Source organism: Nicotiana tabacum, chromosome 18 (genome assembly GCF_000715075.1).
Source record: "Nicotiana tabacum cultivar K326 chromosome 18, ASM71507v2, whole genome shotgun sequence".
NCBI lineage: Eukaryota > Viridiplantae > Streptophyta > Magnoliopsida > Solanales > Solanaceae > Nicotiana > Nicotiana tabacum.
This window is the reverse complement of record NC_134097.1, coordinates 42826858-42845455: the sequence shown is the minus strand read 5'-3', so window position 1 is coordinate 42845455 and position 18598 is coordinate 42826858. Positions and strand designations below refer to the sequence as shown.

The following is an 18598-nucleotide window of genomic DNA, read 5'->3' as shown; positions in this document are numbered from 1 at the left end:
ACTCCTCATCTCCTATATTATCTTTTCGCATATCATGGAAGTTGTGTTTGTTCTGTTTTCCTTATGGATTGGGGTATTGTTCTGTTCAACAGGTTCAAAGATCTATGGTCTTTGAGGTTGACAAATTTCTTGGTTTTTTAATAAAAGACGTTGTGTTAGCGCTTTTCACATTTTTTTCCCCGTAGGATAGGATCATCAGAAGATATAAATGCATTTCTATTTTAATTTCCCTGTTATTAATGTGATCTCCAGATCGAATTCATTCAAGAGAGGCGATATTCTCTAGTAATCATAGATATTTACTCTGATTATTGATATTCATGACATGACATGACTAGAAATGATTACGACTTTAAGAGTCATATGCGCTTTTTTTCTATTTTCTATTTTCTATTTTCTATTTCTATTTTCTGTATCCTAATCCAGTAATCCACACCAATGCTTTCCCCACTCCCCAAAACAGACAAACACCCCCCCCCCCCCAATCCCAAAAGTAGAGGTGTACAAAGTAAACCGACAAACCGCATCAACCCAATAATTCGAGTCAAACCGAGAAAAAAATCTGACTATGGTTTGGTTTGATTTGATTTGGTGTTGGAAAAAAAACCCGACCATAATTGGTTTGGTTTGGTTTTAACTAAAGAAAGTCAAACCGAAACCAAACCAACCCGACATTACATATATAGAAATTTTAGATATATTTAATATATAAATATAATTATTGTGATGTAATTTATAAATATTTCTTAAAAGATTTCATAATTTTATCTTTTGAGGTATTATTTCAAGGTTGGACTTAGAACTTTTGAATGTTCCAATAAGTTTTATAGTCATTAACGTTAGTAAAATAGTGCTAACAAAAGCCCAAACCAAAATCAAATCAATATTAATGCTCATAAAAGACATTCAATTCAATACTACGAACGAGAATGTATTGAATATCTATTTTTTATTTTGCAATAATTCAGATAAAAATGCATAACTTATTTTTATTTTTTCTTTAGCATTTAATCATATAATTAATACTCCCTTATTAGTCTACTTATTTTAGCATGACTTAGTACTTTTAGATTATATTTATTTTTATTATGGCTTTTTAATTAGCAATATTTATATTACATAATTTTATTGTCTTTATTGTTGAATATTTTAGGATAATGCCATGACATATCTCATATTTTTGTATTATTTCTTGAAAAATACTTTATATAGTTGTATCTTACTAGGACTAAAGAAACATTTTGAGCACAATTTATATGTTGTGTTCTACGAAGATTTTACCGGGAAAAAAACCCGAAAACCCGAGAAAAATCTAGAGCGAAAAACCCGAGTTTTATTGGTTTGGTTTGATTTTTATATTTAATAACCCGACACAATTGGTTTGGTTTGGTAATTGTAAAATCCGAACCAACCCGTCCTATATACACCCCTACCCAAAAGGAAGGAAATCATTAATAATTAATTTTACTAAACTCTATTAAATGGGTTTCATCCAAAGATTACTTTTACTAGTTACTCGTTGTCTTTGTTAATGATGACAAAATACTGAAAAACTTTGAATTTATGGGGTGTTGGATAATGGATAATTCAACTGATACGCAAGTAGAATATAATGAACGATATGAAAATAAAAGAATTACTTGAGACATGCAATGCAACGAATGAAAATAGTACCTGCTGCACTGCACACATAGCTGTATCGACCTGACGCCGATCCTTTCCCCCCACTCCCCACTACAGATACAGGAAAAAAAAAGAGGAAATCATGGAGTATAAATTTAGGCTCCCTGCACTGTACTAGTACAGATTTCAACTGACCAATTTCATGTTTAACCATGACGAAATATAAACGTCTAAATATCCCTCCCGACGTCGAAAAGAATAGAAAAAGTTTGGAAAAGCTCCGGAAAGAAAAACGCTACTGGTGGTTGCACGTAAAGAGAACTGATCAATATTTCAACATTGAACATTATGAACCTGAGCTAATGGTCAAATATGGGGAGAGGAAGAGATTGGTGAATTTTCTTTTCTTTTATTTTACTAGCTGGCACATTACGTTTGTTAAGAGTAGGTTGGTATTCAATAGCTGGAAGTAGTAGCTGATTAAGATCCACATTTTTGTTAAAGCCATTATTATTTCGAGTTAACCATAAATGTCAAAGACAGAATGGTATTAAGAGTTTTCCATTTTAAGATATGGTTATTACTGACGAAGGTTTCTCTTGCACCACCAGTTTTCCAGCCATTTGGAAAGATCCATAGGAGAGTGGTTCAAGGTTGTGCGTTCGAAAGAAAACATGGAAGATAGTTTCGTTAATTTGTCCCCTTGGCAGATTTCGCAGTTGTCTTCTTCGGTTATATTTGTTTGAGCAAGTTTCTAGTAGGAATTGCCTGTTATGGTTTAGGAGTCACATAAAATTAATGTCTATCTCCCATACACATTTAAAATGGCTATTTGTGGTTGAGGTTTCCCCTAGTTTGATTTGAGTGAGATTTGCAGATTTTGTATGGAAATGCCCATCTTCATTAGGATCCCAGATAACCAATCGTCCTTAGCATTAATATTGATGGGTGTCTCACTAATTTGGTTGTCTAATAGGTATTAATAATCCTTTCCTTGTTGTTTATTTGAAATGGGAAAGCCCAAATATCTCCAGTTTTGTCAGAGTATGAATTTGTAATATCATCTTTACTGTTATTGTTAGAAAAGATTATTTTTGATTTGTTAAAGCTGATTTTAATTTTGTCCCGAAATTCATTAAGGGTCTTAATGATTGCATCCCCAATTTTTGAGTTTGCCCGAGCTAGGAGGATTTTATCATCTCCAACATAAGGTGCTATAACTTGGGTCCTGAAGGGGAAACTCAAATACGATCCTGCTCCTTTCTAGAAATCTTATGCTCGATAAGGCTTCCATACACATAATAAACAAGTAAGGGGTGAGAGGATCACCTTGTCTGTATCCTCTAGTCGGTTGAAAGAATTTTGTTGATATTCCATTAATATTTATTGTTACAGAGGATGTAGAGACACAAGACATAATAAAGTTTATTATACGATAAGGAAAATTTACCCTTTTAACTTGTCTTAAAATCTGCTAACATGTTGTTGTACTTTTCTTATCAACAGTTTGAGCAATTCCCTCAGATGAAGAGAGATTTTGCTGCTGGTTTGGCTTTGCGTGAAACTTACGGATCATTTTTGTTAGAGTCAGCTGCCTACAGGATTAGGCTTCTATTGGTTTACAAGGGTAATAATTCTTACCGTCTATAAGAGTGTTTTAGCTTATATTGTATATATTTATGTATAAGTATATATATGAGTTATGTGACGTTTTCATGTTTTTGAAACATTATGCAGATGATGGTCACTACGATTTTCCCCTTGCTACACTTTTTAGTAATGGGATAATAGATAATCTTGTAGAATGTTGTCGATATGGACATTGGCACGGTGTCCGCGTGAGTATAACTCCTTATCGTTTGTCCACAGTATTTACGATGTAATATTGTTTCTCATTTTCCTCTTGTTTTCTTAGAGCCGAGCCGCAGAAACTTTAGGTCAAGTCATCTCTGATGGAACAACAGCACAGGTTCAAGAATTAGTTAACCGTGACGCTATTCCTGTTCTTCTACAAATGCTTAATGATGAGGAAATAAGGCACTATGACGATGAGAAATGGTTGGATTACTTTGTAACTAATAAGGTACGATGGTAATTTTTCTGAAGTTTGTATACTCCTATTTAAGAAATAATCTGTACTTTCGCATCTCTTAACTCAAATATTCATATTCTATTTAAGGCCGTCAACACTTTGGCTTCGTTATCAGCTAAATTAGATGTCGGAGGTGATCTAGTTACAAGATTTGTTAACCAAGATCTGTGTGGAAGGCTGATGTTGCTTTTCAAGTTAGTTATTCTCCTTTAAATTGAAGTATCATTATGCATACTTGGGGCATAATGTTCTTGTTCTTCTTGCTCTCTTTCTATTCTTTTCTTTTGCGGTTTCGCCTATGTGATCTAATAAAATGACGTAATGATAGGCATCCTAAACCTTGCATTGTTGATTGTGTGCTGACATTTGTGGAGAACTTTCTTACAAGAGGAGGTGAAGATCAAATTCAGGTAGTCCTTACCTATCCTCCATGATAATGTTATCGTTAATTTTTTACTAAGTGTTCTTGTTATAATTGTTATTATTATGCCTGTATTTGTAAATAATGATTCTGGAAATTAGAACGTTAGCTTATAAACGTAAATATAAATAAAACAGAAATTAATTCGAGCCCACTGAATTCACAGTATTTTCTTAAGGAATTTAATCCCCTCCTAGTACCCAAGGTTATGGATTATTTCCTTCCAGGATAGAACGAATTACACACTGATGTAGCGGTACTTCAAACCCCAGTGTTTCAGCGAATACAAAGTTCGGCAACAAATCACACTTACGGATGCTTTGTTTGTAGTTTAAAACAATGCAGAACAAGGGAGGAAAACTCAGAAGTCGAATGGAAATTCTGAGAGGAAGGAATGCAAATTATAGCCAACGTTGAGTTTTCGGTGAAGAGAAGATCAATAGCTCTCAATTCTGTTTCGGTGTGTCTTTTCTCCAACTGCTGTTATTCATATTTATAGCAGTCAGTTGTGAGACCCGCCCCCTCTCCATGGTGGAGCATGCACTAGCTTGTTATGGAGCAAGCACTTAGCCATGGTGGGAGGAGCACTAGGCGGCTGCTATTGCAATTGGTGGTATAATACACGGATTGGAACATATCCGTTACAAACACGGATAATATTACGTTAATATCTACTATTAACAAATAAATTTGGTCCAAAAAATTAATCAATCAATCAATCAATCGATCATTTGACCAAATCCAAATCCAAATCCGAATCCGAATCCGAATCCGAATCCGAATCCGAATCCGAATCCGAATCTGAAGCCGTAGCCGAAGCCGAGCCGAGCGAGCGAGCGACGACGACGGCGCGAGGCTTGCCTTCTTCCTAACTCTTTAAGAGCTACATGAAGTGCATTTGTACATAAACCCACCAAACTCCTTTTCCTCTACCAATGAGGGACAATGTCTCATTAAAAGGAGAGGGAAATTTAAAATTTTACTCAAAATTTTCATTTCCCTCCATTTCCCATTCACCCTCTTTTTAATACCTTTCTATATTAAAAAGAAACTCAACAATCCCCCACATGAATGGGGAATGGCTATATCACGGAAGTATGCATGAAAAACTTGTGTGATTTGCAAGCAAGGATTAATTGCATCTGGATAAGTAGGTTTCCCTTTGAACTTTCCGTAGTGAACTTATGTCGGATATACTCGGTCAATCGGTAGATTTGATATCTTTGAACCGTCGAACTTTAGTGTATACCTAGACAACCATAAGTCACACAATCAATCCCTTAACCGTCTTTGGTTCTCATTGTTGTGTTCGTTTCAGCCATGAACACTGCCTGGTTTCATAAGTGCGTAGAGAATTGGCCTTGCAAAATTCTCCTTGAAGCGGCTAACACTTCACACTTACATAGGTGATTCCTAAACGTGTCATCCCGTAGATACACTATTTGTTATACCCTGTATCAAATTTAGAAATCATTAAAAAGTCTTAATGCTTTATCCTTGGTACTGAACATTGTCTCATCACGAGAATGGACTAAAAATTTTGTTGACAATGTTGAACCGTCATTAATGACTTTGTTTGATCTCCTTGAACCTAGATCTTGGGATCTCCAGTCTTCTAGGTAGAGTTACCGCCACAATGACTTGTTCTCGGCCATAGTCTCATTCCCCTCGATGATTTCTCAACTACCTCTCTAGTTAGGCCTTTTGTAAGTGGATCCGACACATTATCACTTGACCTTACATAGTCAATCGTGATAATTCCTCTAGAGAGTAGTTGCCTAACGGTTTTATGTCTTCGTCGTATATGACGAGATTTACCGTTATACATAACGCTCCCAGCCCTTCCAATTGTTGCTTGGATATCACAATGTATGCATATTGGTGCCAACGGTTTGAGCCAAAATGGAATGTCTTCCAAGAAATTCCGGAGCCATTCAGCTTCTTCACCGGCTTTATCTAAGGCTATGAACTCAGCCTCCATTGTAGAACGGGCAATACATGTTTGTTTGGATGACTTCCAAGATACCCTCCTCCACCAATAGTGAATACATATCCACTTGTGGACTTCGAATCAGTTGAATCGGTGATCCAATTTGCATCACAATATCCTTCAATCACCGCAGGATATTTACTGTAGTGCAAATCAAAGTTTTGGGTATGTTCTAAATATCCCAAAACTCGTTTCATTACCATCTAGTGAGATTGACCTGGATTGCTCGTGTATCGACTCAGTTTACTTATAGCACAAGCTATATCTGGTTGTGTACAATTCATGATGTACATTAAGCATCCCAACACACGAGCATAATCCAATTGTGATATGTTTTGGCCTTTGTTCTTTGCTAATGCAAGATTCACGTCAATTGGAGTCTTTGCAACTTTAAAGCCTAAGTGCTTGAATTTTTCAAGTACTGTCTTAATATAATGAGATTGTGACAATGTCAGACCTTGAGGAGTTTTTTGGATCTTAATCCCCAGAATTAAATCTGCAACTCCCAAGTCCTTCATATCAAACTTGCTAGTTAGCATACGCTTAGTCGCATTTATGTTGGCAATGTCATTACTCATTATCAGCATATCATCCATATATAGGCAAACAATGACTATGTGATTTGGAACATTTTTAATGTACACACATTTATCACATTCATTTATCTTAAAACCATTTGACAACATTGTTTGGTCAAATTTCGCATGCCATTGTTTGGGTGCTTGTTTTAGTCCGTAGAGGGACTTAACAAGTCTACATACCTTCTTTTCTTTACTTGGAACTACAAACCCTTCAGGTTGTTCCATGTAAATTTCTTCCTCCAAATCTCGATTTAAGAAGGTTGTCTTTACGTCCATTTGATGAATTTCAAGACCATAAACTGCAGCTAAAGCTACTAGCATTTGTATGGACGTAATTCTCGTCACTGGAGAATATGTATCAAAGTAGTCAAGACATTCTCGTTGTCTATACCCTTTGACAACAAGTCTTGCTTTAAATTTATCAATAGTGCCATCATCTTTCATTTTTCTTTTAAGAATCCATTTACACCCCAAAGGTTTATTTCCAGGAGGGAAATCAACCAATTCTCATGTATGGTTGTTCAATATGGATTCTATTTCACTATTGACTGCCTCTTTCCAGAACAATGATTCCGAAGAAGACATAACTTCTTTAAATGTTCGAGGCTCATTTTCCAATAAGAAAGTCACAAAATCTTGTCCAAACGAAGTAGACGTTCTTTGACGTTTACTACGTCTTGGATCCTCCTGATAAAATGTACTTTCTTTTGTTTCTTTCCGAGGTCGTTTAGATCCTTCACCAAACAACTCACATTCCTTTATACGGATATATATTTTCAAAGAACTAAGCATTATCTGATTCTATAACTGTATTATTATGAATGTCAGGATTTTCTGATTTATGAACCAGAAATCGATATGCTTTACTATTGGTCGCATATCCTATGAAAACACAATCAACTGTTTTCGGTCCTATTTTTACCCTTTTGGGTTTAGGAACTTGTACTTTTGCCAAACACCTCCACACTTTAAAATAATTCAAGTTGGGCTTCCTTCCTTTCCATTTTTCATATGGAATGGATTGTGTTTTGCTATGGGGTACTCGATTTAGTATTCGTCTAGCCGTAAGAACAGCTTCCCCCCACAAGTTCTGTGGCAATCCAGAACTTATCAACAATGCGTTCATCATCTCCTTTAATGAACGATTCTTTCTACAATCCCATTGGATTGGGGCGTGTAAGGGGTTGTTGTTTGATGAATAATTTCATATTCTAAACATATTTGTTCAAAAGGAGATTCATATTCACCACCACTATCACTTCTTATCATTTTGATTTTCTTGTTAAGTTGCATTTCAACTTCATTTTTGTATTGCTTGAATGCGTCTGTTGCTTCATCTTTACTATTAAGTAAGTAAACATAGCAATATCGAGTACTATCATCAATAAAAGTTATGAAATACTTCTTTCCACTGCGAGATGGTATTGACTTCATATCACAAATGTCTGTGTGAATTAAGTCTAAAGGATTTGAATTCCTTTCTACCGACTTATAAGGATGTTTAACATACTTAGATTCCACACATATTTGACATTTTGATTTTCCGCATTCAAACTTAGGCAATATTTCCAAGTTAATCATTTTCCGCAAGGATTTATAATTGACATGACCCAAACGTACATGCCATAAATCATTTGACTCAAGTAAGTAAGAAGAAGTTGAAGTCTTATTATTATTGTCAACAACTATTACATTGAGTTTGAAAAGGCCCTCGGTGAGGTAACCTTTTCCTACAAACATTTCATTCTTACTTATTACAACCTTCTCAAATACAAAAACGCACTTGAAACCGTGCTTTACAAGAAGTCCAGTAGAGACTAAATTCTTCCTAATTTTGGGAACATGAAGGACGTTGTTCAAAGTCATGACCTTGCCAGAAGTCATCTTGAGAAATATCTTCCCATATCCTTCAATTTTTGCTGTAGCAAGCATTTCCCATAGAAAGCATCTCTTCGGGTCCAGCAGAAGCATAGGTAGAAAATGCTTCCCTCACAGCACAAACATGGCGAGTGGCTCCAGAATCAATCCACCACTCCTTAGGATTTCCTACCAGGTTGCATTCAGAAAGCATGGCACACAAGTCATCAACATCATCATGCTTTTCTACCATGTTTGCTTGACCCATTTTCTTGTCTTTCTTCCGAGCACGACACTCCGTAGATTTGTGTCCGATTTTCCCACAGTTGTAGCAGTTTCCACTGAACTACTTCTTGCTTGGGTTGTATTTCGGACCAGAAGCCTTCTTTCTCTTTTTGTTATCTTCAACAATATTTGCTCCCATTATTGTTGAATTTCCATGGCCTCTCCTTTCAGCAGCTTTATTGTCCTCTTCGATTCTCAATCGAACAATGAGATCTTCAAGGGACATTTCTTTTCGTTTGTGTTTCAAATAATTTTTGAAGTCCTTCCACAATGGAGGCAACTTCTCAATTATTGCTGCTACTTGGAATGCTTCATTAATGACAAGACCTTCAATGAAAATTCCGTTAATAAAATTACTAAAAATTTTACTTTCAACATCAGTATTCTTTTGAAATATACCTTCAGCAAGTAGATCATGAATAATTACTTGTAATTCCTAGACTTGGGTAATAACAGACTTGATATCTACCATTTTGTAGTCCAAAAATTTTGCAGCCACGAATTTCTTCACCCCGGCATCTTCAGTTTTGTATTTCTTTTCAAGCGCATTCCACAATTCTTTTGATGTCTCCACGCCACTGTATACATTATACAGATTACCATCCAGTCCGCTAAGAATATAATTCTTGCACAAAAAAACAGAATGCTTCCACGTCTCAATCACGAGAAAGCTTTCATTCTCTGGAGTTTCATCTGGCAGATCAGGAATATCTTCCTTGATGAACTTCTGTAGACATAACGTAGTCAGGTAAAAGAACATCTTCTACTGCCAGCGCTTGAAATCAATCCCGAAAAATTTTCCGGGTTTTTCTGCCGATGCTAAAGCCGGTGTTCGGCTTGTCGATGCGTTGGTAGTCACCATCGGAACAGCTTGATTTCCGTTGTCATTCGCCATTTTTTCTGGGGGGGGAAAAATGACACAAACAAACGTTTAAAACTGGAGTAAAAAATCACGTAGATTTTAATCTCCAACAAAACGCCACGAAGGCTTTAAAACTGGAGTAAAAATCACGTAGATTTTAATCTCCAACAAACAGCCACAAAATCACGTAGTGTTTCAGCGAATACAAAGTTCGGCAGCAAATCACACTTACGGATGCTTTGTTTGTAGTTTAAAACAATGCAGAACAAAGGAGGAAAACTCAGAAGTCGAATGGAAATTCTGAGAGGAAGGAATGCAAATTATAGCCAACGTTGAGTTTTCGGTGAAGAGAAGATCAATAGCTCTCAATTCTGTTTCGGTGTGTCTTTTTCCAACTGCTGTTGTTCATATTTATAGCAGTCAGTTGTGAGACCCGCCCCCTCTCCATGGTGGAGCATGCACTAGCTTGTTATGGAGCAAGCACTTAGCCATGGTGGGAGGAGCACTAGGCGGCTGCTATTGCAACTGGTGGTACAATACACGGATTGGAACATATCAGTTACAAACACGGATAATATTACGTTAATATCTACTATTAACAAATAAATTTGGTCCAAAAAATTAATCAATCAATCATTTGACCGAAGCCGTAGCCGTAGCCGTAGCCGAGCGAGCGACGACGACGGCGCGAGGCTTGCCTTCTTCCTAACTCTTTAAGAGCTACATGAAGTGCATTTGTATATAAACCCACCAAACTCCTTTTCCTCTACCAATGAGGGACAATGTCTGAGAGGGAAACTTAAAATTTTACTCAAAATTTGCATTTCCCTCAATTTCTCATTCACCCTCTTTTTAATACCTTTCTATATTAAAAAGAAACTCAACAATAATTGGATTACTACTTGTGTATAAAGTCATGGATTTATCTTGTAGCTACACTTGTGCTCATCATATCATTCTTATTCTATGTGTGAGGTCAAGCTTCCTTTTTAATATCACAACTCACTGCTATACTGATGGCCAATTAACACTTCTCCTTTGCTTCCTGATTAAAATCTGAATTAGCTTTAGTCAAATGTTTCATTTTTGTTTTATCCAACAATATTTTCATGAACAATTTTAGAAGCAACTGTTGAGAATTGAGATCATGATAACAAGCTTCTTAATCATTTAGCACTTGAAATTTTTGGTATTCTTTAGTTAAGTTTTGGTTGCACAAAAAGCTTTATTCGCTACGACAATTTTTTTATGCCATGTTGATCCTGGTAGACTATGGCTTGCTAGGCTTTTCTCTCCTTATTCTGAAGTTGGACTACATCAAGTTTACTTCGCATTTATCCAAATTTTGTAGGATTTTATGTACAAAATTCTTTCTTAATTTGTTGTACTGGTTTCTCATTTTCTTGAACGGTTATAAATGTATACATTAATTCCTGGACTACTTGGACTATCAAACTCTAGCATTATCCTACTAAGGAATTAGATGACAACACAATTAAGAAGCCTTCAAGAGATATTATCTTTAGCACCCATATGTAATCTCCCCTGTGTATCCACCTTCTTTTTTGGTTAACATGTTTCTGAGTCCTTTTTAAGGCAATGAGATTACGTCCTTCTATATATGTGTTCTAGGTTCTCCATGAACACCAAGTTTTGGATCATCTAGCACAAGTACTCGCGGATCCTGCATGGCACAATTTATCCATCCTGATTGTACAATATAAGGCAGCAGAGGCTTTGGGTAATTTTGCCCGTCGTTCAACAAGGTGGAGGGACCTTGTTATTGATACTGCTCCTCTCATCCCATTATTTCAACTTCTACATAGGCTATCACGTGAGGCCACTTCTATTAACACGTCATCAGCTATCAGAGCATCCAGGACAATAGGAAACTTATGTTTTGGAAGTCCACCCCCATCATTTGATAAGGTGGAGTAGAAGAGATAGTTTGTGTTCTGTTTTTTGAGACCATCACACTCATAGCACAGATTTCTTTAATGCTCATACACGATACACTGTTGTTGTTTCAGTTGAGGCCATCATTACCGGTCCTCCGGTATCTCATTGATCTGGAGCTTCGTATAGAAGAAGAAGCAATCCCTGTTCTTAAGCATGCTTGCTTAATTATTGCATGTCTTGCACGAGGTGGATTTGATCCTATAAATGCGCTGATTGAGCAAAATATGTGCCCAAGGCTGGTGATGCTTTTGGCGTAAGTTGTTCTCCTTTTTCAACAATTCTTTTCTGTTGTTAATTCTGATGTGTTCAGCTAGGATGAGGGAGAATCTAATAAGCTGAGGTTATGCCAGACATACGAATAGTGAGGTAGTAGCAAATGTGCTGAAGATTGTGGAGAACTTCTTTAGGAGTGGAACTGATAATCAAATTCAGGTACTCCCTGTACCATTAACCTGCTTTTGTCTTCTACCCCAATCTTTTGATGTTTACTAACAAATACCTCAGGCGTTAGTGTCTCGGTCATAATCTGAATCATGTTTGTAAGATCCTTCTTTTTGTTTTATATAGAGTTGATATTATTGGTGTTTCTCGGAATTGTTGCCATTGCTGTTGCACAACATCAGACCATTTAAGCCCTCAGGGTGAAGATATCGGTCACAAATAAAGGCTTGTTTGTAACATTTGTAACATGACACTTGCACTCCTTTTATGGTTTGCTATGTTCTTCTGGTTGATTCTGAAGAAAATACAAACACAAGAGCTAAATGAATCTCTGCCTAAATATTGATTTAAGCCCAACCTTTCAACGAATGCACGTATTATGATTTTGAACTCATCTTCTTGGATATGTGTTGTTCTCTTTTTATTTTAATTAAATAGAGAATAAAGTTCTGGCACAATTTATTTTTACAGAAAGCCGGATGAGAAAATTAGCGTATGAGGCCTGTTATTTTTTAAAATGAAAGGTTTGTTTAATAAAATTTGTTAACCCTTTTACGTTTTCTAGGTTCTACATGGCAACCAAGTTCTTCAGCGTCTTTTAAATATCCTGAACAATCATGACAACCGACCTTTAACTTTGAGGAGTGTTTGTCGTGCCATCGCAAACATAGTGAGCTACCGGAGCAGTCAAATACAGGTTCTTTTGTGAACTTCTTAATCTTGATTCTTTTTGCTGCAATCCATGAAAGGATCTGCTCAGTCAAACTAACTTGAGCCTGAGCATTCTGTAAAACTCTAATTGTTGTAGAATATTCTTTGAGACATTGTGTATGAATATTATTAACTACTAGTATAATTTATGAGCCTTATTCTATGAAACAGAGGATGGTAGATGCAGCTATCTTCCCTCCTATTATTCAAATTGCGATTAACCAAGAGGTTGATGATATCAAATATGAGGCTGTATATGCTATCTCAAGTGCTGCCAGGAGAGGATCTCAAGACCAGATTAGGTACAATCTTCTCATTAAAGTACTTTCTGTTGCTTGATAAGTGTGCTGTAGTTGCCTTTTATATATGTATGTGTGTCTAATGTACGTGTTTTTGTGTGTATATACTTATGTGAATATTTGTGTGTGTTGTATCGTTGTGAAGCTGCATTAGTGTGCATGTTATTTGGGCCATTTACGTAATAACTTAAGATACAATATGCATACCATAATTGGCTTGCTGGTATATCCCAGTGATTGAATGTATTCGTAAGCTGCTCCGCTTCAATATGCCTCATTAAAATAACCTTAAGTTGCAAAACTAGGAAACCCCCATTTTTGTTCTGCTAGTGGTGTTGACATGGGCTAAGATTCTACATAATTGGATGTCGTAAACGTGGATAGAATTTCTTATTTTCTGTTAATTCTAAATAATAATTTTCTAAGGGCATCTTCTTTCTGTCTTAACTTTAATTTCATCAAAAAGAAATCTTGTGCATCCAATGATATATCTGCCATAGTATGCACTGTGGTTACTCAAATGAACAGAATGTTGGTAACAAAATTTTGTGTATATAGTCTACTAGTTATGATTTGAACTGGAAGGCCTAAAATATGTTTATCTGGTATCGATCAGGTACTTAGTCGGCCAAGGTTCCATTGAAGCACTTTCTTTGGGTCTTTTATGTGAAGGATACACAAGAAGAACTTCTTGTTTCCAGGGGCTCCTAAATATTTTGAGGGTGGGAGAGGTTGACAAAGTTGATGGTGTAAATCCTTACGCAGAGATGGTCACTAACAGTGGTGGACTTGCTAGGATCCAGAGCCAAATGGATGATCCGGACGTTGGAGAAATCGCAAGAAAGATGCTGAGGTTGTGCTGGCCTAGGGAGCTCTGATTGCTGGTTTTGATAAAATCTGGTAGTGCCATTCTCTACTTCCTCTCAAACACCCACACATTCTCTCTTTCTGTGCTTCTCTGAATTATCTCTTCTTTTGTTCTAAACTCAACCTTGTCTCTTATCTCATCTTCCTCATTCATATTCTCTAATTTCAGGATAATGATGAAGAGTGTCCTGCTTCTCTTATTTCTCCGAGTTCTAATTGTAGTTGCATTCATTGTTATTTTCCATTGTAATAGTGACTGAATTCTCTGTTAGTTGCTATATGTGGAAGTTATCAGTTTGGTTGTTTTCATTTGACTGCCATTTCCGATCGAATTCAGTTGATAATCAAATATACTTTCCAATTTGGGTTAATTGAACTGCTGAGTTCACTACAGGAGTAAAATATATTGGTATGTGATAATTTTTGTCGGTCTGCGTACATATTACCCTCCCCAGACCCCACTGGTGGGATTATACTGGGTTGTTGTTGTTATTGTTGTTGTTGATAATTTTTGTCAACCTGCTTTAAAAATTTGTTTACCTCGAAAAATGGGTGTAACAATTAAATATGATTTGTGGTGTTAAAGATATGTGATTTATTCTAATACTAGTGAATATACAAGTAATGTTAAGTTTAAGTAAGAAGAATTTGAGCCAAACCAGTGTTGCTATAACAAAGAGGACCTCGAGCTCGACTTTCTTAGTGGCCTCGAGGTCAGCTAAAAGCAATGGAGTATGAACAATAAAGCTGAAGAACACTTGTAGAGCACGGTAAACAAGAAAAAGCAAAATAGAATATTCTATTGAAGTGAATAGTGTGAGATGATCCTTACAAAATGATTGGGGTCCCCTTTATATAGGAGGAGAAAACCCCAATATAGTACATTCCTAATTGTAATAAAGAATTCTATTGGTACAGATGTATAACAACCTAGTACGGACTTGTACTATTTCGTACAAATCTTATCCTTTAATTTATGCCCTGACCCACGTGTCCTTGAGAAATTCTCGCTCTTTTTTGAGTGCCCTCGAGATTATACTGCCTTCGATGTAGGTCGTGCTAGGCCTTCGATCTGCTTCCTCGAGGTGTGTGTCCTCCAACCGGGTCTGACCTCTACTTCGAGTCGTCCAGACTCGGACTCATAGCCCAATTTAAGACTTCGAAATCGGACTCCTTGATTTTGACCGTATACAACATTCATGTACAAACTTTCATATATACCAACTTCAGATACCCAATGTATTTACTAGACTAGTAACTAGTACATCCATGTGCCAAAATACCAAAAGTTTCTAGCAGACCTTATTATCAAGCACTTCCTCCATGAGAAATTTTGTACAAGCTTTGTCCTCATAAATTCACCTTGGAAAGAGTGTAAAGTCAGAATACCAGCAATTTGTTCTTCTGCAATGGATTAGATTAACTTCACCAACTTTTCAGCTTCTCTAATTATATGGATTATCTATATGCTTAGTTCTACCATGGTGTTTACAATGGCGACTTATGTTCCATAAAAACATTACTGTAGTAGCTAAAGATTGGGACATGACTTCCTGCTTCCAAGAGAAAACACTACTCTCAAATGTAAAATAATAGCCAGAGGTTCTTTTGATCAATATTTCCTAGTCCCTACCTAAGTAGCTATCTGCATATCCTATGAGCGTATCAGTTTCACCCTTCGAGTACTATACACAGTAATCAACATATCTCAATGTATTTCAAAACTCTCTTAATTAATTTGCTGCTCCTATATGAACTTGACTTACCGAGTATTTGACAGCAGATTTTTCTTTAGAAATGAAAATCCCAGCATCACATTCACACTGGTCTATTTCCACTCCCAGTTAATATTCTAACAATTCAAACACTTTTTGAGTCTCCTCTGTTAGGCACAACTGGTTTAAAAAGTAGTTAGGGGTAGTTTAAAGGAGAATTAATAAAACGGCAGCTTTGGTGTATCCCTTAAAAGTGTTGAATAGTATAAAGTCAAGCAACGAAATAAATTTAGTTCAATACAAAAAATCAAAATAAATAAGAGTAAGATCAGCATAGTTTGCATATTACAAATAACAAAGAGGATTTTTCTCTTTCCGCAACCATAGTGATCAAGAGTATCCCAACCATAGTGATCAGGGAGCCAGCACTTCCTACTTTCCTCTAACTGATCAAAATAATCCCTCTCCTTTTTTGGAATTTTTGTAAGCTTAAAAGAGCAGTTAGGTAGAATAGGCCTAACTTAGTACTCCCTCTGCCATAACTTATGTAGCGGTGTTTGACTCGATAAGAAGTTTAAGAAAGAAAGGAAGACTTTTGATTTATGGTCCAAAACAAACCATAGATATGTGTTTGGCTATGAATCACCCATAAAGTAAGAATTTTAAAAATAAATTATTTTTAAATAAGAAAGTATGAGATTCTTTGAAGACAAACTAAAAAGGAAATTATGATACATAAATTGGGACAAGAGAATATAATGTTTTTGGAAAGATCAAGCACTATGTCCCTCCTCGTTCAATTGTATCTTTGTTCTATTCTTTATCTTTCTTTTCCTCTTTGCTTTATCATGCGAGATAGAAGATCTTTTCCTTGAACCCATACGTGTTATGTAAGCACTTACTCAAAATTTTGCTTATCAGATTGTTTCCATTGTGAAAGACACAATTTCTCTAAACAACATAACTTAATTTGATCTTTATAAAGTTCTCGAGATATTTTCTTACGAAATTTTATAACGACATTTATTTTGATTATACAGAGTTTAGAGGTCATAGCCCCAACCCCTACATTATAATGGTGGTCTTTTGTAACAAAAAAAGTAGTAACAAACAGTATTTTGACGTTCATAGTGTGGAAGCTTGTATTTCTAGACAAATTTATGAGATTATCAAGTGACACAGGTAGTTGGCGAAATAACCTCTTTTTAATTTTGAATTGGCCAAGTGACTTCATGCTTAATTAGTATTAAGTGGGATTATAAAGTGAAGAGGGAAGCTTAGTCTATGGGACATAGTTTTTTCTATTTATTGAGTTAGCTATATAAGACAGACACAAATTCATCAATTCCAGGAACTTACACTTTTTTATAACTTAAATATATTTCTATCTATCTATCTATCTATCTATATATATATATAGAGAGAGAGAGAGAGAGAAATATATTTAAAAATATAGTTAATGATATATATATAAAAAAAATATAGTTAATGATACCTATTTGTGAAGGGTAAATAGGTGGGTAAATAAATTTATAATGTAGGATAGACGGGTAAAAGAAACTTTTTTTTTTCATTCTTTCTTCTCACTGATTCGGAATAGGTTTTCTTTTTCCCCACTGAGTTCCGAATAGCTTAAATTATTGCCAGTTTGCCGCCCTCTGTCGGCTGCTGCTACGGTCCTGTCCATCAATTTCTGCAGCGATAGCTTCTGCACAGGTCCAGATGTCTAAGCCTGAATATAATGTTCGCCAGGATGTTTGTGGCAGCACTAGTCTCCAAAATACTGAAGCCTACATTCAGGTTATTATCTTGTGCACTGTTTTCATTATCTCTTCAGCTTGCTTACTCCCACAAACTTGTTTGCTTTGCTGGGACTTCGGGGGGGATGTGGACAGTAAACTAAAAGTTTCAGTTTTTACGTAGAACTTGTCAGTCATAATCTCCAGCAACCTTTTTCCCCTTTCAAGTTTTAACTTTTGTCATCCTAGTGAGAAATGTTGATGCATAGGACTCATAACCAAAAGCTGGTAAACTTGAATTGTACTTTCACTTTGGATTGCTCATCAGGATGTTATCTTTGGAAGAAATCTCAAAACATAAAATCCCAAATTTCACTAACCTGTATATCTTTAATTAAAAAAAATATTGACCTGAATATCCTAACATGTGGTCCTCGTTTAATAGGTATAGGACTTTTTTTGTGTATCAAGCCTGGGGCTAAATGCCCTCAAATGGATTTTGTATAGTTTCTACTGGTCATTCATTATTGTGCTACTCATGAAATTTCTAACTCTTTCTCCGCCATTTAGTCTCGTCTGATTAAATTCAAACGCGGCCTAAGTTTCATCTATATGCTCGCCTAATTTGAGTTATTTGAGGGGTTGGAACCTAGAATTTACATGTCCTCTATTTTAGTGTCTTGGTAAAGTATCTTTACCTAAATAGAACTGATGAAACTGAAGTACTCAAACGTAGTTGTTGCTAGTGGTTCTGACTGTTTTTGTTTGTTTCTTAGTATGACCTTTTACAACGTATATATTACTACCTTCTATTTTGTTTCTTAAGCATCCATGGGATGCAGCCCATAAACATTTAAGTGAAGTCCTGGGAAAAATAGGGAATGGGCTAGGTCTTATCAGTCTCCTCATATGATGTATATGCACTGACTGACCCAGGTTCCACCTTATCATACGTTACTCCGTTAGTTGCTGGTAAGTTTGGAATAAAACCTAAATTGGTTAAACCTTTCTTACAAAAACGCAGAAAAACATCAAGATCTGTTGGATATTTAAGCACAAAAAATAATGAAGGTATGATTTTTAGTGAAAAAAGGTGCTAATGAAGAAGAAATAAAAAAAATATTTAATAGAAGAAGAAATAAGTTTTTTTCTCAAG

The 18598-nt window shown here is 35.9% G+C and overlaps 1 protein-coding gene across 1 annotated transcript; it reads left to right on the top strand.

Annotated features, from left to right (window-relative positions):
- The first annotated feature begins 1665 nt into the window (after positions 1–1665).
- On the top strand, positions 1666–14341 carry LOC107781983 (importin subunit alpha-8-like). Its single transcript, XM_075236001.1, has 12 exons — positions 1666–2015; positions 3130–3250; positions 3361–3461; positions 3539–3706; positions 3803–3909; positions 4044–4125; positions 11344–11640; positions 11742–11923; positions 12021–12102; positions 12677–12808; positions 12994–13124; positions 13738–14341. The coding sequence occupies exons 1-12, from the start codon at positions 1836–1838 to the stop codon at positions 13997–13999; spliced, it is 1845 nt and encodes a 614-aa protein (XP_075092102.1). The 5' UTR covers positions 1666–1835; the 3' UTR covers positions 14000–14341.
- Positions 14342–18598: the final 4257 nt, after the last annotated feature.